General features: G+C 46.6%; 1 protein-coding gene across 2 annotated transcripts in view; it reads right to left on the bottom strand.

The window, feature by feature from the left end:
• Positions 1-11,189: 11,189 nt before the first annotated feature.
• Positions 11,190-26,343, bottom strand: part of SORL1 (sortilin related receptor 1) — a 139,924-nt gene continuing 124,770 nt past the window's right edge. Inside the window, exons 39-48 of one of the 2 annotated variants that reach the window (XM_036887607.2) lie at positions 25,949-26,031; positions 24,626-24,722; positions 22,424-22,608; positions 20,259-20,378; positions 19,241-19,405; positions 18,705-18,879; positions 17,634-17,740; positions 15,068-15,260; positions 12,678-12,890; positions 11,190-11,332 (exon numbers count right to left, since the gene is read on the bottom strand). In XM_036887607.2, the coding sequence (XP_036743502.2) occupies positions 11,265-11,332; positions 12,678-12,890; positions 15,068-15,260; positions 17,634-17,740; positions 18,705-18,879; positions 19,241-19,405; positions 20,259-20,378; positions 22,424-22,608; positions 24,626-24,722; positions 25,949-26,031 (1,406 nt within the window). In that variant the 3' untranslated portion in view covers positions 11,190-11,264. The remainder of the gene's footprint in view (positions 11,333-12,677; positions 12,891-15,067; positions 15,261-17,633; positions 17,741-18,704; positions 18,880-19,240; positions 19,406-20,258; positions 20,379-22,423; positions 22,609-24,625; positions 24,723-25,948; positions 26,032-26,343) is intronic. The other variant, XR_005025249.2, reaches the window with a different exon arrangement.

Here is a 26,343-nt window from a genome sequence, read left to right as displayed (position 1 = left end):
ATGCAGAGGACTGCTGAGCAGAAAGGTGGGAAGATCCTGGATCTTTAATGGCTGGAGCCTCTGCAGCAGCACAGGACTTCTACATGAAATCAAACACACACGCAGCCCCTCTCGTTTAGAACCACTGCCATACAGGTTTTAGATGATACGCAGCTGAACTTCACGCTGATTCATGCTTGGAGAGCAGGGGAACCCATCCCTTCATCCATCCAACCGATTTACTGAGTGTTAAGAATTGTTCAAGGCTCAGTGGAAATATAACCAAGGAGGAGCTCCAATTGGAAAGACTCTGTTTTCTATTTCTTCACCCTGACCCTGCTCCAAACCTCACCCAAGATCCTGGGTGACAAACAGGGTTTTGTTCCACAACAGCCCAGTCACTTTTTGGTGAGATCACCAGTCTTCGCTTTGGCACTCTCCCCTCCAGGCTTGCAGCCTCCAGGACAAGGCTGACTTGCGGCTCCTGAGATGCAGAGGTCATGGATTTTGCAGCCCCTCCCACTGGGTGACTGTCAGAGCCATTTCTGGCCCATATACCGTCATGCAAAAAGCAGACTCACTTGAGCTTGGAATGCCTTCAAAGGAAGGATGGGCCCTCAAGGACTGCTTCAGTCTGGACCTTATTCAGAAAGCTTGCTACATCTTGGAAATAATGTCCATTCACTCTAATGTGTTCAATGTATCATCAGATTTTGTGGCCTTACGAAATATTAAAGGTCATAGAGTAATATATCACAAATCTCTCTCATACAAGGAAGTCACATAAATCTCTGGGCTCACTCTCCCATCCAGGTCTTGCTGTTGGCCCTAAGCCACAATTGCCCTGTCTTCTCCTTTCTCTGCCTTCCCCTAAAACCTCTAGGGCTCTGAACACAGGAAGCACTCAAAGAGCAAATGTTGATTCCATACAACAGACCATCCATCAACCAGTGTAGTGGGGTTAATTAACCTCTGGGTCAGACAGACCTGGCTCAAAAACTGGCTTTATCTTCTTATATGTAAAATGGGATGATTACATTTATTTCAAAGGAATTTTAATATTAAATGAGATGGTAGTGCCTGGTACATCATCAGCCCTCAGTACATAGGAGATATTAGCCACTTTTTCACCCACCCACCCAACAAGCTTTTTCAACAGTATAGTTAAGTGTGGGTAACAGAAAAGAAGCAGGCAACATGGACATTCATTTAAGAGAATTTAGTTTTGCCATTGAAAATAGACATTACAGGAAATTTTACCAAGGGAGAAGGTGGATTGTCAAAGCGCTCCAATAGCCATGGATCACTGCAATCAGAAATGAATTCTCCAATGAATCCTTCAGTGTGATTTGTTTATTTCAGCAGTAAACTGTACCATGCCTTAAGGCCACGGGGATATATGTCATTCCTTCACAGAACCCTACCTGGGATATCAGGGGAAAAGAGCTGTAAACGAAGAATGGCAAGCAGCAAGGGGCTGGCCTGGACCCAGGGGGCATTGCTCACTTTCTGTCCTGCAGGGCCTCTGTGACAGAAATTGACAAACACAAGCATTCAAGGAAGGACTGGACTGAGATCCACGGGCCTGTGGGGAACAATGCTACATTCACACCGACAGGCCGTGTGGGCGTGAGGACCCAGCTGTTTGCACTAGTGTTTCCAGGGCTGTCGAGAAGATGAGGCCAGGGGACCGAATCCCACTCGGGGGACGAGAGACAGGAGGAAAGAAAACAACTTGGTAATTTATGTTTTAGAGGCTCATTTTCGGTACGAATGAGTAGGACTTGCAGCAAACAGGACGAAGTGGTTGAGGCAGATGTATCATTACCTCTGAGAAAGGAGGGAACTGAGAAGCCCTGGGGAAATCTTAAAAGGTAGGTCATTCAAAAATTTATTCTCTATGTGTGTTTTGTAAACAAAAAAGATTGCCCACTTTTTGTACATTTTGCTGAAGTTAGGACAATCGCCTTTCATTGCTTGAGTATGAAAAAAAGACTAGCATTAGGTTTTAAAATGGTATTTGGGCACTAGGATGCTTCCATCCACCCCTCCTTCCATTTGAGGAAGTCTACGTATGAGAAACAGTAGCCAAAAGAAAACAAGGTATCAGAGTAATAAAATCTGGGTGAGCAGCCAGTGACACACTTCTCCACCCCACATAGGGTTTCTCGTAGAAGCTGACCTGGACCTCGCTTCCTCGGCTCAGGGTGATGGTGGGAGCCACTAGCCAGGCTGGACTTCAGGTGTTTCCTGTTAAGACCGATAAGTTCACTGACCGACGCCCTCGGCCTCAGTCCCTCTTTTATAAAGTCACTTATACCATCTACACAAGGCTCAAAATGGCCCTGCAACCCTGAGGTTTTATTCTGCATTGCTACAGAAGGCAAGAATCACTGTCTTATTCCACATTATTCTCCCAAAGGCTAATATAATACTGGCCCTGGCCCAGAGGAAGCGTGCAGTAAGTGCGTCTTGAGTGAAGGTTGCCGTGGGATCCTTGCATCAGGTGCCTTACTGACCACGGCATTTTGAATCTTGAGACCTGACATGGATCTTTAATTTCTTCGGGAACTGCCCCAGTCCTTAGAGTTCTCTTCTTCCTCCTCGATACCTCTCCATCCTACAGGCTTCAGACATTTGTAAGAGACTCCAAATAGGGGGCTCGGCACCTATTCACATATAATCTACGTATTCTACCCTCGTGCTCTAGCATATCTATGTGCTGTAATTTAATACGTAGGGAAACTGTTTCGACATTTAACACATGCCCTGCCCAGCTGAAAAGGGGAAAGTACTCACCATCCAATAGTAAATACCTCCAAAGCTCTTTCCAGTTCCTTCTTTTCCACCCCCATCACAGGCAGGCAAACTGATCCCACCACCTGGCCTCTAGCAATACTTAGACCACCCCCTCCTCCTCCTTAGAGTTCAGATACATCCTTCTTGGCTGGTCAGGTTACTTTTGTACCAAACGTGATTAATTGACAACCATGACTGTGACCCATCTTCTGCTTATGTGTGTGTCCTATGCTCTCTTAGGTCTCCTTCTGCGCTGTTTCCTTTGGTGTGACGCATTGATAGCTGTTCCTTTCCTGTTCCAAGTAGCCAAAGACTAAATGGGGAAATATTGGTGAGCCAGAGATAAGTGATTCAAATAGATCCTGACTTTCCTTAGTGTAGAAGATGAGACAAAAAGCACTTGACTATTACGATAGGTAGAAATGCAGCTAGCGGCAGAGGGACGGTTCTCCGGTTCCACTGGTCTTTCAGAGTAAATCTGTATCAGAACTGCTGAGAGGGACAAAGGAAAAGAGGGTATCGCTCTGCTTCTGGGATCCGAATTCACATCTGCCTTTGCGGCTGGAACCAGGACGTGACAGAAATAGCAGAGGCTTGGTAAATTCCTCTACACTAACTCGGTCATGATTATGACAACAGAACAGTGACCAGATGCGACTGCTCATACAGACTAAAGTGATAAAAAGGACACACACCAAATGATAACAGTTGTTATCTCTGGGATAACTAGGAAATCTCATTTTCTTCCTGGTGTTTTTATATTCCCCAAATTTCTATAGTGGGTACAAATTCCTTTTCAATCCCCCAAATAAAACATTATTCAGAAAGTTAAACTGGCTGGTTAAAATAGATTCCACATGTATACACCTACATCAGGCCATCAGAAGGGCCACTTGGAGCAGCTGGTGAAGTAATTAAAAGTGCAGGCTCTGGAGCCAGGCTACTTGGGGCAGAATCTCAGTTCTGCCTCCGACTAGCTGTTCTGACCTTGGGCAAATTCCTTAACCTTTCTTTGATTCAGTTTTCTTATCTAATAACATGAGAATAATATCCTCCTTAAAGGACTATAGTGAGGATTAAATGAGTTAAAATATAAGAAACCCTCAGAACAAAGCCTGGCATGTAGCAATTACATAATTGCTGCTATTACAAAACTACCATTGCTGAAAATGTATTGGGACCACCTTTTGGGAGCCTCGTATTCAGACTCTTAAGCACATTCCCTTAAATCACCTCAATGCAGATACAATTTCCTCCTCTGAAGATGGGCTAATTCTGGGGAGCAGTCAAGCTGTTGCTATTCAGGAAGGTAAACTGGCAAAGTCAGTGCAAAGTAAGGCAAGCTGATGAAGTCGTAAGCTCAATCTTGTCTCGTTCATCTATTGTCTATGAAGAAATCCATAAAACACACGTGCTCACAGACACACACAGGGCTCGGCACCATCTAGGGCCTGACCAATACCGGGATATCAATAGGTTCTGCTTCTGCTAGAGAGAGACTGAAAGTTAAATTTTAACTACGAGATATCTTCATTCAATCAGTCTTCACTCAATTGGTTCATTCAGTCAACCAAAGGGCAAATTTCCTACGCTAATTTACATTTAAATCCAAGCCTTTTTTTCTTCCTCAAAGTTTGCTGATACCAAGCTTTAAGTATGAAATGTCACTGTTTGCATAGAAATATTCCCAAACATTACCAGTTGTCATTTATGCGTTAAATAGGGTTGCGACACTACAATGATAACATTAACATTTTTAAAAGCATTAATACCATTGTTCTTCTACAAATTATTGCAGGCTCAAATTACCTTACACATAGCTTTAAAAGAAAATTAATGGGGGCATGGGCACCCAAGCCAGTTAGGGCTGGAGGGAAAGAATGGCAGCCACCTCCTTTTGCTGGGACCCTGATGGTCTGGTCCTAGCCCAATTATTCCCCCAAGGAACATGTTACAGTGACGTGCCCTAACCGGTACATAAATAAAGGTAAGTAAAATGTGTGTTAAACATTTATGTGCCAAGATGCAAAGGATTTTGATAAAATCTAACCAGGTTGTTGAAAAACAAAAGAACCTTCAGTGTTCCTAATTACTGAATTCTTTACAAAAACATTTTCCAATAATAAAAAAAAAGACTCCATTGATCTAGCATCAGTAGGGAATACTATGTTCCACATAAATGATTCTGCAAAGAAATTTAAGTACACTTCATTGTTTCCAAATGCCATTTTTAATCTTTCTGGTGGAAATCCTTTAAATGTATTGCCTGTGTACCCCTGAATTCCCTAAACAGCCAGTATTACTATGATGGCCCTCTAAGACTGTACCACAAGGACAAAGAAACACGGAAGGGGTAAGAACACAGACTTAAAAAGAATGGAATAAATCTAGGTTTGAATTTTGACTCTGAACTTAGTACATGTGAGATCTTGGAGAGGCTACCCTCTCTTACGACTAATTTTCCTATCTTTCAACACAGTTAAATACTTAAATCACAGGATCATTTTTAGCATAGAAAAAAATGTTCATAGAGTATTTAGTACAGCGACTGGCAAAGAATAGGGGCTCAATAGAAGGGACCTATTCTCATTCTAGTTGACTGGGCTACTTCACGTGTAGGACCCTGTCCCTATGGGGCTATCAGGCCCATGCTAAATGGCCCCACCTTGTCTGGAGTGCTTCTATCCCTAGGTTTTCTGTAGTCCAACTATAGAGTGCTTACCTTTTCTCTCATTGTCAGGGTGTCTACCTTTATCAGTCTCTTTCCAGTTCTCACTGACTGTGGGCTGTGAATGACATACTAACAGCTGACAGATGTAGTCAGAATTTGGGGGCTCCGTGGAGGAGTCCCCTAGGACTCCCAAGCAGTGTCCTCCCAGAGTGAAACCTTAAAGTCCACATATAATAGACAGAATAATCTTACAGATGCAATGGCTCTCAAGTCAGGAAGATTTCACTGTAGCCAGTCAGAACTTCTTAGCCTTAGCTATAGAATGTTCTAGTGAGGTGGAGGAGTGTGCCCAGTCCAAAAACACAGGTAGAGATGAGCCAGGACAGCAGAAATGAGCAGTGCCACAGCCCCGTCCAGGGGAGCCTTTCATGAAGGGACTTCAAGGATGAAGACCCCACCAGGAAGATCTTCTGGAATAGAAATGGGCACAGGAAGTTGTACCCTGAAGGTTTCAAATACTAAGTTCCTATGGAGTAGATCATTCCTATAGAGGAGTGTCAATCATTCGTTTGTTCATTCAGTATTTACTGGGCAGCCACTATCCTCACCTGGACATGTCTGTGTCCATACTCACCAGGCAGGTTCTGGTAGTGTCTGGCTTCCTGGGTTGATCTCCCTACAGGGGGACATGGTACTGGCCATGCTAACATTCTAAACAACAGGACTATTTCCTGTGATGATTTAAAAAACAGGCATTACCTTGATGCCTGTCAAGTCTCGTGAGTTTGGTTAAAGTCCATTTGCCCACAGGAGATGAACGCACTGATGTGTGTTGACAAGTCATCTAAGTTTGAAACCTCAAGGCTAGGCCATACCAGGTAAATACTCCCAGGTGGTAGGTGTCCCTTGGGATTTCTCTGAGTGCAATGTGTTGGACTGTGTTCTTTCTGACACTGAATGGTGACAGGAGACAGTGTGGCACAATGATACAGAACAGGATCTGGGGTCAGAAGTACCTGGCATTGAAGGCTGGTTTTGCCATTTACTCTCTGGTTTCCTCTAAGTAAGTTACTTAGACTCTCAGAGCCTCTGTTTTCTCATCTACAAAATAGGGTAACACTTCAGTTTCATTTGGACTCAATATTTAAACAAAAGCAGCAAGAAGATCTGTTCAATTAAAAGCAGCTGCCCCCCTCCAGTTCCCCACTCTTCAGTCCGGACTTACAAGTCCATCTGCCATTCGTTTGCTCATCAGAGAAACGTGCAGTTTCTTCCCAGGACTTGCCTGCTCACCGAAACCTCTTAAAAGTGCTCTTTGACACACAGCTTGTCATACAACAGCGCATTCTTCTCTTAGATCTGAAAATTGCCTTCTTAGCAAATTGTCTCTCAGCAAAATGTAGCTACAGCTGTAAGGGAGCCTCTTTCGTCGCTGCGCCTGTGGAATAATTCTATTTACTTCAAAACCGCCGCCACAAACATCTCCCACTCCTCAGCCAACACAAAGACATTGTGTTCTTCAAGGACCCACCACCTGAGACCAGCTTGTTAAGAACGAAATCGTTCCGGGTCTCAGTGTTTTCTCGTCTAGGAAATAAACATCTTTTTAAAACACACACATAAAATGGTGTTTGGAGACCCGTAGGAACCGTCTTTACTGCGCTCCGAACAACTCGAGACGTGCATAGAGAGAGGATTTTCACAGCGGTGTTTTTTTGACCCAGTTAAATTTTTATTTGGTGAAAAAGTTGACATTGAAATTATCTTAAAATTGTGCAATGATATAGTAAAATCTTCAGCATAAATCAGGGATTTGGGAAACGTATCAAGGCAACTGAAATCATAAATACCTAATCTCACTTGGGAGAGAAACAAGTGTGCAGTGTCTCACTTTTAAATAAGAGCAGAGTAGGCTTCCATTTTGCTGCAAATACTTCTGATTTTTGCCTAAGGTTTCTAGTAATTCATAACAAGAGTCTTTCAGTGAGAGATGACATGGAATATCCGAGAGCAATGTTCCACTTCAGCACTCATAGTTGCTCCATTTGAGCTAATACACATGAAACAACACCATTCTTGAGTTACTTGGCCCTGATGATTTAATTCATAATATGGCTGCTCAAAATGAGTGGGCAGAAATAAATACACAACCTATCCTCCCTCAACCCATGTTCAGCGGTGGTACCCGTCCTGAAACCATGCGTCTTGTCCGCGTACCCAACACTCCATATCTCTTGCTATCTATTCCATATCTCAGTCTTGCATAGAAAGTAGTCTATATAAACTTAATGCACTGGCTTTTATTACACAAAAATTGTACCTGAAAGGCAGCACACACTCCAATTAAGAAAAGTAACATAATAGGAATGTCAAGATACAATCCCAATACAAGTGGAGATTCTGCACAGAGTTTTAGAGTCAGTTCCTAAGATCAATGTGGGGGTGGTATTCGGTTTGCTTCCATCCCTCGGTCCCTGTTCCAAGGGACCTCCCAACTCTTTGCCCAAAGAAGAGAACAATCTTCTCAGGGATTCACCATGACTCTCTTTGCAGGAAAGGGACCCACCTAACAGAGCAGGGTGGGGTTTTTACCCTTAAGGAAGTGCAGAGAATATCATCTTACTAGGTGAACCGACCACTGGGTGGACATTTGAAGGCAGGATTCTCCACGGGAAAATGGGTGATTATCCATGAGAATGTCACCCACACCTTCAGTCTCTCTGGTTCCCCCCAAAAGGCCACTGGCTTGAGAATGGTTACATTCCTTCCACTGCTGAGTTATAAAAATCTAGCGGGCCACAGGACAGGCAAGAGGGAACATGCAGCTTTGTGTCTTGTGCCTGTCCCACCCTAATATCCCCGGTGATGCTCCCAGAGATGGAAGCCCAGGAACCACTCATACCAAAGTCAGGCGTGTCACCCAGTTACCCAGCACCGGACTATTTGCCCAGGCTGCCAGGGCGGCCAGGAGTTACTGGAGCTTCTCAGCTGTCTGGAGACAGGTCTGCCCAGCCATGGCTTCTCCCTGGGATCCTCTGCAGAGCTCTTCTCTCCTCTCACCCACACGGACCCAGGTCTCATAGAGCTTGAGGGGCGTTCAGTACATACATGAGCAAAACTGGCTTCCAGAGAACATCAGTACACAATCCCCCTGGCCTGCCAAATTTTAGCGGTCCATTCGTGGTCCATCATGGGCCCCCACAGATGTGGGCTTCTGACATTCCCATAGACCCTGGGAGAGAGTAAACACTTTTTCCCGTGCAGTGTGAACTTCTGCAGTGACATTTCCAGCGAGGTACAAAAGGCCCTTCTTCACAAACAGCCAGGGGCTCCGATGGGTCACAGTGAAGACAATTATCCGGTCACCATCACAGGCTGTGTGTAGTTTTTGTTTTCATTTCTTACTGTCCCTCCGACCTCTGGACTCTTGCAGATGGCATAAATACATTAGAACCCACAAAGCTATGCAGAGGGAAGTAAGAGTGTGTGCTTCAAAAGTTCATAAAAATATACAATTTACACATAGCTGCATTTATCTAGCTTCATCTTCAGGAACATAGCTCTTCTGTTTATATAAAACACTCTAGTCCTAAATGGCTGCTTCTTCTCAAATAGCACAGTGGCATTTTCCAAGGAGAGGGGTAATGGCCAGTCTATACAGTTCTGTGCACTAAGCATTGGGAGGCACTGGGGAGCTGGAATTGGATGCTCAGAAACATCTCACGTTGCCAACTGGAGACATATGCTCCGTAAAAGGCTTGCCCATGGAGTAATTCAAAATAAAGTCTCAGAGCCTTTTATGTCAGCTTTTACAAATGCCACCAAGAAGTTGGCAGAAAAAGAAAAGAAGAAAACATACTTTGTAGTGGTTCAGTGAAATGACTTGCCTCCCACCAGATTGTTAATCTTTCAGTGGCTTAAAGGGCCTGTTAAAGGGGAGGTTGGTAGGGCTTGCGGTTTTGAGTGGAACTCCAAGGTATTACCCAAGACAAAGCTAAAGTAAACTCCACTCTTTAAAAAAACTACAAAGGAAGCAGGAAGCAAGACAGAATAGGTGGAAGGGGCCTCATCATTACCACCACTTGTTAAAATACCATGGAGCCTTACCCATACAACACACTACAGTTTAAAATACTCCTCAGCCCCCCTCCAAAAATATATATATATATATATATATGAACTTTTTAAACTAAAACATTTAATTGGCTCTTTGTTTTCCAAAAAAATCACTAGATAGAATGAAACTATATTATCACCCAAAGAATGATACTTTCGGTTAAAAGAAAGCAAACACTTGGGAGGTGATGCGTGGCATCTGAGAGGAGACAGGGTTTTTACAAAGCTTGCATATAAAGGACATGCATTCCGAAGCCTGACTGTGGGATGCACCCAGAGCTCACTGCCTCCTGGCTTGGAAGGAGTTCTGCAGTGAGGTTTGCACAGTAGGGGTCACAATGATGCTAGACATTGGTGCCTCCAACACTCACTCTACAAGGGGGGCTGGGGGACATTGGTTCCGTACTGGATTCCACATACTTATCAAGTGCCCATGATTTGAATATGGGTCAGCATTTAAAGGCAGAAAAGGAAAAGGCCAGTTTATCTTACAGAGAGAAGAAACTCTAAGGTTGCCACTAGCATCAACTGGACTGAATGGCCTCAAATTTGTAGATGTCCTGTATCTCCTTAAGAGTGAAGAGCATCTAGCATCTCCTCTTTAAACTGGGCAGGGGTGCAGGCGAGCGGAATGGGAGAAAAGACAAAAAGAGAAGGCACTGACCCAGTTCAAAATGACTGCATATATCAGTACAGTATAAGGACAGTAAGCGGCCACCTCGACACACATACAAAACTTCACACTCAAGATTCCTCAGTGGTTAAGTAAAAGCAAACAATCGAAAAAGAAAGAATTAGGTACTACGTTGGCCAGTGTATGTATCATGGCACAGATCTAGAACTCTCTGCCACAACCGGACTAAGTTTTTGCAAGGATGAGGACACCAGTCATAAAGCAGTATTATCATTTTGTAGCTTGAAAAGCTACACCATGTACAGAGGCGCACACAGTAAGGTTCCATTGATTAATGTAAGAGAGGGGGCTGTGGCTTGCAGGGCATCCCAAGCTGCAGCTCTGTGTAACTGAAATCGAGCAACGACTCAATGCACCCTCCTGCCAAATACCATTACAGGACACACAGTGAGTAAAAATGGATTGTTTCTGGAATGGCAACAAAACTGCTTCTGTTCCCCACCCCTCAACCTCATAGGCGAGGGGCCCTTAACATGTGTGGTGTCAGATGATCCCTAAAACCTTGCCTTCTACAGAGTCTCAATAAATTAACAAAATAACATAAAAGAACCTTCCCCCATAATACACCCACACACTCTCATACCAACTAACCCCAAACAAAATTTAAAATCCGAGCACACTTCCAGGGAGGAGGGATTTCCATCCATCACTCTTTCTTGAACTTATTAAATATATTTCTGTGTCTTAGAAAAATAAAAAGAATGTCCAATATAATGAACCCAAATTATCTCACAGACTTAAAAGCATGCCCAGCAAGCACAGCCCTGTAAGACCACATGAATATCAAATCAAAGCAATTTGGTTACTCAAATCAACCTGGTTTGAAGTTCACAGCTGATTACTCCAAAGTTTGTTGGTTCCTTTCTTTCCTTTTTTTTTTGTTTGTTTTTGGCCCATATAAAAATAACATATTGCAACTCAAAGTGCATCTTTTAAAATAAACCATCAACTCTCTTTATCAAATAAAATATTTACACCATTTGGTTTTGAGTGAGGAAAGCTCTCTCAGGCTATCACCATCGGGACGTCGTCTGAAAATCCAGTTATCATAGGAGCATCTTCATCATCCTCCCCTAAAGGCAAAACAGCCAGTCAGTGGTGGGTCCATTGCACTCCGACCCACCCTCACCTCCCACCTCTCTGCCCCAGGTGCCCCCACCCCAATGACAAGCTGCCGCTGGGCATATCAGCACCACAGACAGCCAGGCATGATTACACGTGCTGAAGACCGGCCCGGCTTCTCTCTGACCCTCCTCCGTCACCTTCTCCCCATCAATAGACGGCCAAGCTTATTTCAGTGGCAGCTTAAACTTAACCAAGTAAGAAAAGTAAGCCATTTGGGAAGGAGAATCTTACTACCTACATGAAGTCCAATTTAGGTTATCGTCTTAGGTTCCTTAATTTGAGGTTTCTATACCCTATGTTAGCGCAGGGAGTTCTCTGCCTGCTTTCTCTTTGAACCCACACTGCTCTGAGGAAAAGGATCTGAGAGGGGGCTTTAAGCATTTTGAGGACAGCTCCCTAGACTCGTGGTTGTCCCCTGGTGATCCCTGGTACAATTCTGTGCAAGTCAGCGCTGATGTGCACTCAGTGGTTAACTGCACGGCACCACAGCAGGCCGACTCCTTTTGGCCCCAACTACAGAAGCAAAGAGCCCACCCCATTCATACAAGGCTGTCCAAGAACCTGTACTAAAGCAAGAAAGGAAACTGAGAAGAAAAGGGGACAGAGCTAATATCAAATGATTGGTGAACAGGAACGCTTGAGTATCTTTATAAACATTAAAAAAAAAAAGCGTTTACAGAATAAATAAATAGGTAAGCTCACATTCAGCAGTCTGGGTTTGGGGAAGGCCCCAGTACACACCCATTTCATTATATCAAGTAGTCTACCTGCTCTGCCAGCACTCAGTAGTGTGAGCACGCAGATGTTTATAAAAGAAATCCATCCTCCGTTTTTCCAGGCCACGTGCTATCAATACATAGAAGAATGGCAGGTGAGACTGCCCAGGCCATGGGAAAGAGAAATGGCAGGGCAGAAAGGGGTTCCGTCCAGCCGGTTGGGAAGTCATGACTGTGCGTTCTGACCGGGATCTCCAGAGGTGTGGGCCCTCCGGGCCTGTGCCGGTGAGAGAGGGGCTGGAAATTCTTGAGAATCTGCCCACACCTGGGAGTACCCAAACCCCAGGGCCTCTCTACCCTTCCTGTACAAGGCGAGCTCCCACCAGTTCTTCCACAAAGCTGCTCCCCGTCCTGGGCCAGAACCAGGCCAGAACATCCTGGGCTCCAACTGGTTTAAGCCAAGGCAGTAGCTCCTCTAGTGTCAAAAGATGAGCTTAAAGCAGCTGTTTCCTGATCACGTCCCTGGCGTTGTGGGGGTCCGCCCTGGGAGGAAGAAGCCCAGCCCTGGGCCACTTACCCAGGTCGTCGCCTGAGGAGAAGATGGCCGAGCCCAGCCTAGAGCTGTAGTGGCTGTTGGCAAAGGCCGTAAAACTGCTCTGCAGCCTCCGATGCTTCGCATACAGGATGGCAAACCCGACGCCCAGACTAAGCAGTATCAGGAACAGGATGGGCACCACCACGGCAGCGACATCAGTAGATCCACCAGCCTGAGATGCAGACGCATCCACGCCTGCAGAGGCAAGATGCCAACCAGTGAGCCTCCTCCGTGAGGGCAGAACAGACCCGGAACCTCTCGGTTCCACCCACCAAAGCAGCCAGGAGTTTGCAACAGCCACTCCAACCGCCTGCCTGGTGTGACACGCTCCCACACACACGTGACGCCTGAATGTTTCCCGGCACGTTGCATGAGCTGAGAGACCGCAGGCCTTGTGCATGCAAATGCGGTAATTGCATTAGGCTCTAATCACTGCCTTGTTGGCTATTGAGATAATCTCTTGGAAGGGAGACCTTTGTTGGGGTATCAACATCGATTTCATTAGCATTATTACTTAAGACCACTTGCTTGCCTTCCATAAGAGGATGTGAAATCAGACCACTAATTAACGAGATTGCAATTATTTCCCCCTACTTGGCACCAAAGTCACTCTGAACTGCAATTACCTGAAGCTCCATTAAGTGATACAAACGAGATTCCTTTACTGCAATACTGACTTAACAGCTCATGAAGTTTTATGAGGTTTTTTTTACTTAGAGAGAGAGAGAATCTTTCCATAGACATTTAACATTTTTAAAAAGCTCTTTGCAAAGCCATTTAGGTGTGTGTAACCAGCAGTGATGCCCCCTTCTCACTGTCTTAAACAAATACTAGCTAGCTTCATGACGATGTACTGCTACATGTGTCCCCACAGGGCTCTAGGGCAAAGCCATCCCCTTGTCAGGTTAGGGCCCGTCTTCCTGGAAGAGGCAGACTTTGAAGTCTATCCCTCCTGGGAAAAATCTGAGTCTGAGGCAGGGAAGTGGGACTTGGGAGTCAGCTGTCCCAGGTGCAGGGTGGTGCGGGTCAGGCCCCTGCCTGGTGGGGAGAGCTCAGTAACTACCCACCAGGGATGCATCCTGACACCATAACCCAGAAAAAATGGGCCATACAGCAGCCATTTCTTGCAAGCCTAATAGAATAATTATGCATGTCTTTAATTTCATTACTGAATTACCTGGAAAAACCTCTAGTAAAATCTTATTTCATGCAGCCCAAACTAACCTCAACTGTGAAGGTCAAAATTAGGGGAATGCTCTCGGTGGGAGCAGTTAAGAAGGAGCCAGCATGGCAGATGCAACAGGAACGAGCGAGCTGCTGGCCCCCACCCCACTGCCAAGGGGACGGCAAACGTCAAGGGGCAGGACGTGGACTGAGAGGTCTAACCAAGAGATTCTTTCTGCTGGACAATCTGGGTTTTATAAAAGGCAGCTAGCAGGTGGCCTGACAGTAGTTCTTCCCGAAGTCTGTTTCTCAGTTGCTAATTGGTTTTTCTTAAAAAGGAGGCTTACTTGGGAAACACTAGGTTAACAAGAGTTCTGTTGTTTGTTTTCTGTAGGACTTTCCCTGAGCCTCTAATATGCTACGATTCTCCAAAGAGATGTGTCATGCAAGGCTTCCCCCCCTTTTAGAGAGCTGCCACGGGTAAGTGTTTCCCCAGAACACACCCTGGGAAGCGTGACGAGACAGGACACACAACAACTCTTAACATGTGGTTTTGACTTGAGCACTGGTTGGCTCTTGGCTGGGAGTAAATGGAACTACAAAGGTCAGTAGCAAAATGACTGTGGAAATCCAGGCCAAGCTACTGTGATAGAAGCAGAATTTCAGTGTAATGGCGGGTTCCTCTCCCGTGCCATCAGCTGGCCCAACAACGAGATCTGCGAGTGTCTGTCAGACAGAGTCGCCGAGCCAGATTCGGCTTCTGATCTGAGGCTGACAGCTAAGATGAGGAGGAAAGCTGTAAAGTCAGTTACTCCATGGCAGGGCGACACCGACTGACACAGAGAATCGCTGGGAATAGTAGCTCGCTGGAGGCCCTGAAAAGTCCTACAACAAAACAGAACTCTTATTAACCCAGTGTTTCCCAATTAAAATTTCCTTCTGAAACAAAACCTACTAGCCTTCCCTTTCTTGCACTTTACATTCAGAATGTGGCCACCGAGGAACCCCGGCTCCTCACACCATGAGTGGTTCGGGACTTATTTATAAATAAATCAGTGCCTGAAAAAACTGATGCATAAATGATTTGCTTCTGAACTGAGAGAATATTTTAAATGCATTTAGAAAGACACCTGTTCATCCAGCCATGCTACAGCCCTGACGTAGTTCCCTAGAACTGAACGTGCAGCCGGAAAGTGTTAGCACCTTACCAGACCCCACATCGTCATACAGCAGGACAGCAGGCTCCCCACAGATCTGGCTGCCAAAAAGGCATCTTGCTTGGACGGTGAAAGTGTAATTATGACCCAGTTTCAGGTTGGAGATTTTAAAGAAATTGTCGGTGGTATTCCCAAGGTAAGCTGTGATATTCATCGCGCTATCAAACATGCGTATCTCATAGCCCTGAAAACAAACAGCAGAGATGGCTCACGAAGTTAAAGCAGGAATCTCGCAGCGTCTATTACTGGTGCCACCCTTACGGGAGCTCCTTATTGCAGGCTTTTATAGATGCTAAAGCCTTTTGGGTTTCTTACCAGATCTTCTGCATTATCGCCGAGATGCAGAATTCAGAAAATGGTCATTTCCCCACCCCCGATGTCTCTGAGAACTACCACGCCCACTTACGAGCTGCAGAGTGGAAATGAAAACTCAGCCCTAATAAAAGCCGTTTTAACAAATATCTCAGGTTCGCAAAGTTCAGGTCAGCACTTCTACCTGCCACATGCAATAGTAAATGTCACACATCTGGACAATTGAGCTCTAGTCTGCTGCCATAGGAACGGACTAATAACAAATCCAGGTGGCAGTGGGCTCCAGCAATGGAGTAGGAAAAGGGAACTGGAATTAGAAAAGATGGGGCGCTTGTCCTTAGAACAGTGTGTGGGGACTCCACGGCCTGCCCGTGGCTCCCTTCCTATCTCGGCACTTTCTCTTCTTCCAAACCTCACACCACCCTGGCCTGGGTGTAAACATCTCAGCGGGCTCAGGCCCCTACTCCCTGGAGGAGAGTATAAAATAAGCTTCCTTCTTTAGACTGGCTCAGCAAGGGTCCCTCTCAGGGCAGCCCTGACGCGGCATGCCGGCCGGGCTCAGGAAGGATGACTAGACTTCTCCGCTGATCCCCGAGTGTCCCAGTGTCAAGGACACTGACACCCACTCCACCACCACCAGCACCAGAGGAAGACCTTGGGTCCTATCTCGATCCATGTATCAGGCCCCAGTGCACACTCGTGGTCTCTGGGTCCCCATTCCGCCTAGCCGTCTATTCTCTGAGCCCACTGTCAGGGGGAGAGAAGGACACGCTATGCTAACGCCAAGCCCACCCACCGGGAATGGAATACTGACCTGCATCCCTACCTAAAATCTGGGCTTCTGTCCCCCAGGAAGGCTACCCCAATGACAACCGGTGGCCAAACAGGGTCTCCTAATACCATCTGCCTGGAATCCCACCCCTGCCTTCTTCTTTACAAATTAACATTTATTATTTTCTATCTAACACATATTTGGCGTAGAACGTTTGCAAATACATGAAGGTATAAAGAAAAAAATTTAAGTGACCCACGTCAACCATCTGTCATTTATTAAACCAGTCTTCTCCTGCTGGGTATTGAGGTAGTTTCCTCTTTCTTGCTATTATCAGTGAAACGACCCTGACCCTCCTTGTACAGGAATTCTTGGTGCACATTTTTTCCTTGGAGTACAATTCTAAGAGAATTGCTGGGTCAAAGGGCGTGAACACTGATCATCTTACCAGTACATATTCCCAGGTTGAACCAATTCACAGGGCGCTAATCTCCCCAACCATTACTCATACTGGGACTACCCCCCACCCCAAAACTTTGCCAGTTTCACGTGAAAGTGCCGTCCCTTTTACTAGTGAGGCTGAACTTTGCTGACGGCCGCTGGCGTTTTTTTACTGCTTCCTCTACCTTTTTCAAACTGAGACTATTTCCGTTTCTGAATTGATATGAAAGCTTTCCTTACATTTAAGTAGTTTGACCATTTCTATATCACAGTTGTGACAGTTGTGAGAACCTCCAAATTTTAATTTCTCTTTGCTTCTGGTTTTTCCACCGTGACCAGGTGGCACCTGGGATTGGAAGGTAGGGCGGAAGTTCGCTGTCAACACTCAACCTCAAAGTAACTGCGGCTGATATGGTGTCTCTCCTTAGCTCAGGCTTCGCAACAAGGAGATCAACCTACTCCACTCAAGATCTTATCCACCCTTGAGTGTCAAATCTATTCCAAAGTGTCACTCTCCTCCTCCTCCTACTTCCTGTTGAGTCATTTGTTAACAAAATAAAACAAAAAAAGTGTTTTCCATATGTCAGTGGGTTATCTTCAAGGACTGCCTGCTCCTTGGAATTTCACTGGAAAGGAACCGATGAGATGGCAGGTTGAGGGTGCAGCTCGGCCCCGGGCACTGGGTCCAAAGCCTGGCCCTGGGACTCTCTGGGGAAGATGGGCCCTTGGTTCTGACGCCAAGCCCCCTCCGACTTCAGGAGGCACAGAGAAGGCTCCTGCCCATTTCCCTGTCTTTCCAGGAAAGAAAAGCTCAGGAATGCCAAGTGCCTAGGGCAGAGCCTCTCATCTTTAATGGGCAGTATAAACGTTTCACTAATTAACATTCCCACACAAAACAGTCCCTGAACTCTAAGGTCCCTGCCCCACTCTTTCTTTTTTACTCTCTAGCCAGCAGGCTGTGAACAGGCTCATCTCTAAAATAGCATTTCAATTAGACTCCCAGAGTCACTGAGAAGGGGGGGAGCAACTCACCCTGCTTTCATTAAAATGCTTTTCCTTCAAAGCTAGACTTTTCCAAAACAGAAGAACGTGGTCATTTTCTGTTATGATTTTTAAGGCATCGGGTGCTGATAATGAAACTGAAAATTAAAGATGGAATAGGATGCAGTTAGTTCCTATACATTTGAATCCCTGTTTTCTTGTCTGTCAGAGGGAGATTAAATAATGCTGCCCTTAAAGGGCTAGGTTAATGAGGAAATGAAACACATATACTGCTTAATACACAGCCTAGCAGGTGGCAGACATTCTTTATTGGCATCTTTTGTTGTTGTTATAATACGTTTAGCCAAGAAATCTGGGCAATATCTAACTTAGACCCAAGGATGGGTCAAAAATACATGGGGTGGGAGGGGAAGGGATGGGAAGGGAGGACCATGGCTGAAGCCAGCCCAGGCTACTTCTGGTTCCAGTCCACTTTCCTGTCCCACTTAGGCCCCCGAGGAGCCTCCGAGCTCAGCGAGGGGCTAGGGAGCTATGCCTGCAGACAGAGCCCAGGGGCTATCATGGTGTCCGCCCGGGGCCCAGGGCTCACACCGCCAGCCCAGCTGGGCTGAGCCTCCGTTACTGACACCTGACACTGTCTGCTGCTGTCCAAATAACTGAGCCCACTACCAGTCCTCTGACCTTGAACCTCACTGCCGAGCCAGCCCTGGGCTGGCAGCAAGTCCCCCTTGAATCCACTGGCCAGTTATTGGTCTCCCTCCTTCTCTACATGTCATCTTGCCCCAAGGAACCGCTGTGACTTCCGTCCAGGCGCCCCACCACAGTGCTTAGTTTTAGTGGGAAATGCAGTTTTATTCCCTAACTCTCTACCTCTTCTCCCCTGGAAATGTCAAAACCAGCTGGGGGAGAGGAGAGGAAAGTGACAGAGAATGGGAAAGCCTGCAGTGCCCTCTGCACACTGCCGCCCAGACGCCGGAGCCCCACCCCACTCTGCCTGCGTGGTATCTGCACGCCCCGGGCAACTCCTGATGGGAATTCCATGTCCAGAGGCGTCCTGGAGCCCCGGGCTGCACGAGAAGGCCTCCAGCCCCCCTCCAGTACCTGTGGTGATTTTTATACTGGAATCTTTGCTCATGTTGCCCAGCTGGACAATGACGTGGTATTTGCCTCCGGGTTCCAGCTTGCTCAGCGTATACTCCACCGTACTGTTCCGGGACTTGACTTTGTAGTTCCTGTCGCTCTTCCTTATTAGATCTTTAACCGCGATTGCGTACAACTGGGACGAGAAACAGACAACTTCACGGTCATCAGGAACCCGGGATGTTTTAGAGCCCCAAAGTCTGACCCTGTTCTTTAGAAAAGCCTTTGGGGTGGCAAACCCACTTTAAAAGGTCAGGGAAGGGAGTACAGAAGGACAAAGGAGGGATAAAGCAAGAGAACAGCCGGGAATAATGGAGAGGTGACAAGTGCCAAGGGGGCACCCCCAAGACACTGTGTTTGGCCGGACAGAAATGGGGAAGACCCCTGCTGAGCTCTAATCATCAGACGTATCTATGTTTCTCACCCCCTTACAGGACTCCCCCCCCTCCAAACCATGCCAAGAATAAAAAAGCTTCCTGGATGCCCAGCTATCTCACCAAGTCCTGGTCAGGAGAATCATACGGGGACTCCCACTTGATGACAACGGAGGTTTTGCCCGTGTGAACCACATGCAGGTGACGGGGAGGCAGCCTGCTGTCTGGGATCATCTTTACCACCACATAGTCAGAGGACGGCCCTTGGTATGGTACCACGACCCGGACCTGAAACAAATACCACGTGGGCTCGGCAGTCTTCATCAAACCACTTTTTTCAACAAAATAAGGACACATGCACACAATTACAACTTAATCAGTACAAAAAGATATGAAATGTAAAATAATCCCTCACCTACCCCAGGACTCCAATTCCTAGAGGTACTACTGGTAATAGTTTTTTTGGGCTGCCTTCCTTCCATCTATGCACATGAGCACAGATATCTGTGTGTTGTGTGTATCGATAGATACATACTTATCTAAGCAGGTGTGGATGCCTGTATGTGTATGTGTAGCCTATTTTTCTTAAAAAGTTTTTTACACAAATGAGAAAACCTTGCACATGTTATTATGTTCTTCATGTCGTCCACTTTGTAACACAGCTTAGAGATTTTTCTGTTAGGAATTGTTGTATCTCTTTTGGATGATTGCCCTGTATTCTGTTGCAGGGATAAGCCACAATATTTTTACCCAATCCCTCTCTTTAATAGACATTTGTTTCCTATGTTTTGTTATTACAAGCAGTAGTGTACCAAACACCTTTTTCAGTGTATCTCGGCACACATGTGAAAGTGTGTAGCTGAAGTTCTATACACGACAGCAAAAGCATTTATCTACTCCTGAGACCCACTGGCCAGCATCTCAGTCCTCCACAACAGAGCCACATAGGTAAGTGGCTGTTCCTTTTGTTTCAAGCAGGAACCTGATGGCTGTGCTGCAGAGGAACTACCCTCCCATCACGTGCACGGAGCCTGGAATCCACGCCTCCAGCCCCCTGGGTCCTGGGTCTGTGCTGGAAGCCGAGGCATGAAGACATCCCTTAAAGGAGCAGAAACCCCTCTGGATTCTCCAGGAAACTCACCAGAAACAAATACTGCTCATCCCTGCTGACTATAATGGTTTTGTTGTGGAGTGAAGTAGTCAAGCTGTTCGGCTGGCGATAGAGGTCAAGAAAGGACGTGGCATAGAAAATACCATAAACCTGGTACAAGGAGAGAAAGGAAAAAGACTTCAGCTCAACAGCCAGTGGCCTCGTCTCTTCAAATTCCTAATGTAAGCCTCTGGTAACCACTTCAAAAGAGCTGAGAGATATTTTCACTTGACATTTATTTCATCAGCATTTAGAGAAGGCCCAGTGAGCCAGGCACTGTGTTCGTACCTACAAAGATGAATACGCTACTGTAGTCTCTGTCCTCAAAGAGTTCATTTTTGAGGAAATACGCACAAAGAAAAAAAACAAGTACAATTGTAAAGCAGCAAATACACAATGTTAGTTGGTATATTAAAAGACTGCATGATGAACTAGGTAACAAAGTAGGGGAGGGGTGTCCCCACGACAGGGTGGCACTCTACCAGGTGAGGCACAGATGGGGATGCTGCATGCATGTGCTGAGTGGGGCAGGAAGTAGCATGGATTTGGGGGGGGGCAGAGGTGCAGCAGGGCAGACACTGGCAGCTGCCCAGGAAACACCCATTCTTGTTTCCTTCCAAGGAGAATCCTGGTTCTTAGAATTGCTACCTGGAGAAAAGTCTACATTTCCCACCCCCCTTGAAGCCTGTGTGGGCCAAGGAACGAAGTTCTGAGCAGAGATGTAAGCGGAAGTGTCCTGCGGGACCCCTGTGAGGCTATTAAATAAAGGGATGAGCCTTCATTGCCGTGGCCTGGAATACTGATGACAGTGTGGCTCCACGAGGCCACCCGGACCGAGAGGTGACCTTGAATATGGACGCTACAGGGTGCCAGCCTGGGTCCACATCACGCCATGCTGCCGCTGCAGAAGCCCCAGGATGCTGACCTCCAGCCTTCTTTTATTAGGAGGAACATAAACCGTTAAAGCCACTGTGACTTTCAGTTCCTTTCATATGCAGCCGCTCTTAACCTTAATTGATACACTGTGGGAAACAAAGAGTTTAAAGCAGGAAAGGGAGAACCTTTTTTTAATCGAAGTATAGTTGACATATAATAGGATGTTATTTTCGGGGGTACAACATAGTGATTTGACAATTACATACATTATGAGGTGCTCACCGTGTAAGTATAGTTACCATCTGTCACCATATAAAGTTATTATAATATTATTGGCTATATTCTCTAGGCTGTACTTTTCATCCCTGTCACTTATTTATTTTATTATTGGAAGTCTGTACCTCTCGATCCCCATCACCTGTTTCGCCCATCCCACACCCCTCTCCCCAAGGGGAATTTGATGGCACTCATAGCCAGGGGTAGAGGCCGCAGGGGTTCACAGTGGGAGGGTCTGTGCTGAGGAAGCTTTCTTTGCAAGGCAGAATCAAAGAACATTTCCTCCAACAGTGTATGAGCAGGTAAGACAGAGAAGTTGAAGAAAATCGTACAAGTCTGGAGAAGTCGTGGGAATGACGAGACCTCATCAGGGATGTGCAAAGGGATTGCAGAGCCCCAGCTGACCCTGAGTTTTCCTCTAACCCTGTTTGGCAGTCAGGAATGCAGAGAGGGAAGCATGGACAGGAGAGAGGAAGGGAGGCTCCAAGGGCCTAAACTGGGAGGAGGTGAGCAAAGAGAATTTGGGGACTTAGGGATTGGAAAGCAAATGTGAATAAAGCAGGAACAGGGGCAAAGAACCTCTACAGGAGAGCAGCAAGGACACTGGAATGAATGAGGGCACGTTCGGGAGGACTGGCCCAGGGGGAATGGTTGGGGAGCATCGCCTAAGGCGGGGAGGGCCTGTGGGACCTTGTTAACTGCGCTGATTTCTCACCATGCCCATGCCACCAGGGTGAGTCCCTGAGCACAGGAATGTGCAACCTTCTTCACACTTGCACCTGTTCAAAGCAAACAGCGCGGGCATTTTCACACGCTTGGCCAGGGTGTGGGAAAGGATGCTGGGCCTGGGATAGAAGGTGCCCCAAAACTGACCAAGAGGGTAGCTTGTGTCTGGGTGAGAAAGGAGGAAACAGCAACAGAGAAGAAAGCCCAGGGCCATCCAGTGGCCCAGCATCAGGACATAGTCCAAACTTGCGCTGCAGGGGTCATCCTGGCTGACTCACCACATTCCTGGGACCGGTCCAGGTGCATTCCACAGCAGTCTGATTGATGGCCTTGGCTTTGAGGCTGGGAGCAGGTGGGCGGACTCCCTTGGTCAGGACATGCTCAAATGCCAGAGGACTATCCCCTAAGTCAGTCTTGGCCCAGGCAGAAATCTCATAGGACGTGTGAGCTGTCAGATTGCCAACTATGAAAGCAGGAACAGGGAGATATCAGGAGGGAGCTGGGGGTGTCACTCAAGAATGTGTGTCTCGACACACACACCCTGTTTTTCTCAAATGTAAACTCTCAATTGAAGTGAGTCCAACATGTTGTAGGATTTTCACTATTTTCTGAATTCATTTGGGTGTTATTTATTGATGACTACCACTCGTAACACACTGAGGGGCACTGGGTAATGTCTTCTAAAGATGCCCATTTCTGGGGATATAAATTGGTACAACACTCCTGGAGAGCCATCTGGCCTTATGTTAAGGGTCTTGAAAGTCTTCATATCCTTCAATCCAGAAGTCCCAGGGAATCAGAGATGGGCTCAAAAAATGTGTGGAACATGATTGTCCATCACAGTGTTTGTTATGGTAAAAAAAAAAAAAAAAACTGTGCATAACTTGCCTGTCCAACAACAGAGCAACAGTTAAATAATGTGCATTCCATGAACTATTATGCTGCTACTGAAAGTTGTTTCTTAGACTATTTAATGAGACTAGGAAATTCTCATAATTTCATGTTAAATGAAAAAGGCAAGATATAGAACTATATCTACTATTGTTCCAATTTTATAAAAAAAGACATAGATCAGCAAAGAGAAAAAATACTAACTTGGGAGAGATCCAAAATGAAGAAGGTCCCTGGGAAATGAGATTGCAGGAAATTTAAAATTTTCATTATAGTTTGTTTTCTCAGTTTTCTGTAATAAGCATGTGCCCCCTTTCTAATCAGGGGAAATGTTATTAAAAACTAAAAGAACAGTTGTTATAACAAAGGGGGGGTTCTAAGAGGACAGCCTTTGGACTCAGAAGGCTGCGGGTTCAAGGCCTGACACACCACTTGGAGGTGGTATAACCAAGGGTGAAGTGTTGATACTCTCTGAGTCCCTCTCCTGGTTTACAAGGTGGAGAAAGATAACAGCACTCATAGCAGCTGGCTGTCGTGGGGATTTAAAAGGAAAAGGCTTATAAAGTGCCTGGCATGATGCCTGGCACTGAGCAAGAGCATGCCCTTCGTGCACTCCAGGCAGCAGCTACTGTTCCTGACTCTGCCAATTTCTGTTGATGCAACACTGAGGCATGGAGTTCACAGCCTGAAGGATTAGAAAGACATGGGCTCTGATACCAGCTCTGCCATCTTCGGAGGGAATTGCTTCATCTCTGAAGCTCGGTGTCTCTCCCATAAAACAAGCATATCCCACAGAATTAGTACGGGAGCTAGGAAAAACAATGCACGCAGAGGAACGGAGTGAGCGCCTGCACACAGTAGGTGCTCAATGTTATTTTTCACTCTTGTACAACCTCCTCGGGCAACCTTCAGTTTCCAAAAACAGAGAAAGGTAGGAATAGAGCACCTGTGAGCAATCAAAACCTGAATGAAGAAAGTACTTTGCAAAGAAACTAGAAGGAAAGAGGAAGAAAGCCCTGCATGATTCTCAACATCCCTAGGCGGCCTCCAGCCAAGGATGGTTCTATGGAAATAAAATTCTTCCTTTAGCCCATTTTCAGATAGGAGAATTTTAGCTGACACTCACTATCTGCACAGATATAAGAGGGATTTGACTCCTTCCTTCCTTCCTCCATGCAGATCTTGTCCAATCATCCAACAAACATTGGCGGAACACCCCGTCATGCACCGGCCTGTGTCACCTGACACTGGCAAAGGATGAAAGAACAAGGCCATAAACGGGACAGGTAACTAAATCTTGGAACTTTCCTTTGCAACTGGAAAATCATCTGAAGAGGGTTCATCTATTTTCTTTCAAGGTTTTCCTCCTTTTAAGCCTCCCACTTCCATTAAGAGCCTTCAGGTTAGAAGGGGGTTTGAGGGACCACCCAGTGGGTCCCCCACCTGGAGTCAGGAGTCATGGGCAGAAGGCAGCAGAGCAGACCCCGCCCCACCCTTTGCAGCCGCCCCCCACCCACAAGGACAGCTGCAGGAAGCACCGCCTTCCCCCTGCCCACCCACACGCCAACTCACTCCGCGCTACTGATTACCTTTGTGTGACAATATGCTCCCCCGGAAGTTCAAAGTTCTCTTCTCTTGTTTGTGGGTGTCGAACGTCCAGAAAAGGTTCACCACATAGCCATTCACCTGCCCAGAACCAAAAAACACGTGACAGGATCAGAGCACAGTCCCGGAGCGCACCAAGCACAAAAGGCACCCCTTTCCCACTGCTTCTTCAGGAATCTCGTTTCTTACAATGGACAGGTGGTTTCCTTTGACCTGTAAACTAGCTCCATCTGTGCCGTTGCTGAATATTTAGATTCCACCTACTTCTAAAAATCACATGAAACCATGTATCGTACAAAATAGATTCAATAGAACAAAAAAAAATTAATGCGGACAAAAAGGACAGAGAACCAGGTCATCAAGGCAGAAAGGGGAAAAGCTGAAAAGATATTCAAGTCTGGGCAATTAAAGCTAAATCTTAGTTCAGGCGGTCCCTGCAGTCAAGGCCAAGTGGTCAACACAAAGGGGCCTGGGTAGATCTCATTGTCTAACAGGGGCAGATATACCCACACGTCAGGAAAGACGACCTCTCCCAGCTGCTGAGCTCACAGAAGAATTGGATCTAAAGATCTTGAATGGTGGGACAACGAAGATCATTAAAATGTCTTCACAACCAAAGACTATACGGACAAGGTCCCCCTAAGGCCACGCCTGGCACCCTGCCTCTGCAGCCAAGGGCATCATGCCACCACATCGTAGTTCAATAAATGGCACGAGGACTCTGAGGGCTGTCTGTCCCACGACAACTTCACAACGGGGAGGGAAGTGAGGAGCAGCAGTGAAGGAGGGATGTTGGGGAAGGCGGATCCCAACCAGGGAAACCACATGGATGCAGGTAAATCCGGTGAGGCTGGCTATGCAAGCAGGCCAAGCCGAGGGCCCAGGGGTGCTGGCAGAGGAAGGTTCCCAGTGGAGGCGAGTGGGCATGTCTCCCAGGAGTCTGACCCTCTCGCCAGGCTCTCTCCTCCACTGTGGGAACTTCTGCATTAGCGCTTAGCGCCAGGAAATCCAATAAAGCTGAAAATTACAGGGCGTACATATTCTGTTAACACCAACTCTTTATTTGCACTGTAGCTGTGAACCATTTAATTATATGGTTAAAAAAAAAAAAAAAGGCACCAGGCTGAGGCAGAATAATTACATGGGAGGCCTCGAGTCGTTCTTCGTGGGGGAGGGAACCAGCCCAGCTGCGGGAGCGCGGCTTCCAGGGGCCGAGGCCCGCGTGTCTACCTCGCTGGGCTCTGCTGCGCCGGTTCCCGTACAAAGGAAAGCCCTGCCCAACGGATAGTTTGGAATTTCCACATTACCTTGACATCGCTATCCATGCTCAGGGTGAAGCTCAGCGAATTTTCACCGTAGCTGTCAATGCGGATCCTTGGTGGCGGGATCACTGAAAATGAAAAGCGAATCACAAAGAGAAGCCACGTGGTCCAAGTGAGGAAGGCAGAAGGTCAGTTTTCAACTCAACAGACACAGCCGCCTTTCGGTTGGGCAAGAAAGGGCATCGCTTGGGCTGTTTTTACTCGTCTGCGTCCTGCAGCCAAGGTCAGCCCCCCAGCTGCCTGGTGAACACATAGCTATCTTGGCTCCATCAGCTGTCCTGGCCATTGGGGGGAGCAGAGGGTCCCTTATGTAAATGCCCCCAAACAGCCAGCTTCCCACCTGGTCCTGAAAGGTGCGGGGCACAGGGAAAGCCACCTCT

The sequence above is a fragment of the Manis pentadactyla genome, chromosome 13 (assembly GCF_030020395.1).
Source record: "Manis pentadactyla isolate mManPen7 chromosome 13, mManPen7.hap1, whole genome shotgun sequence".
Lineage (NCBI taxonomy): Eukaryota > Metazoa > Chordata > Mammalia > Pholidota > Manidae > Manis > Manis pentadactyla.
This window is presented reverse-complemented; position numbering and strand designations above follow the sequence as displayed.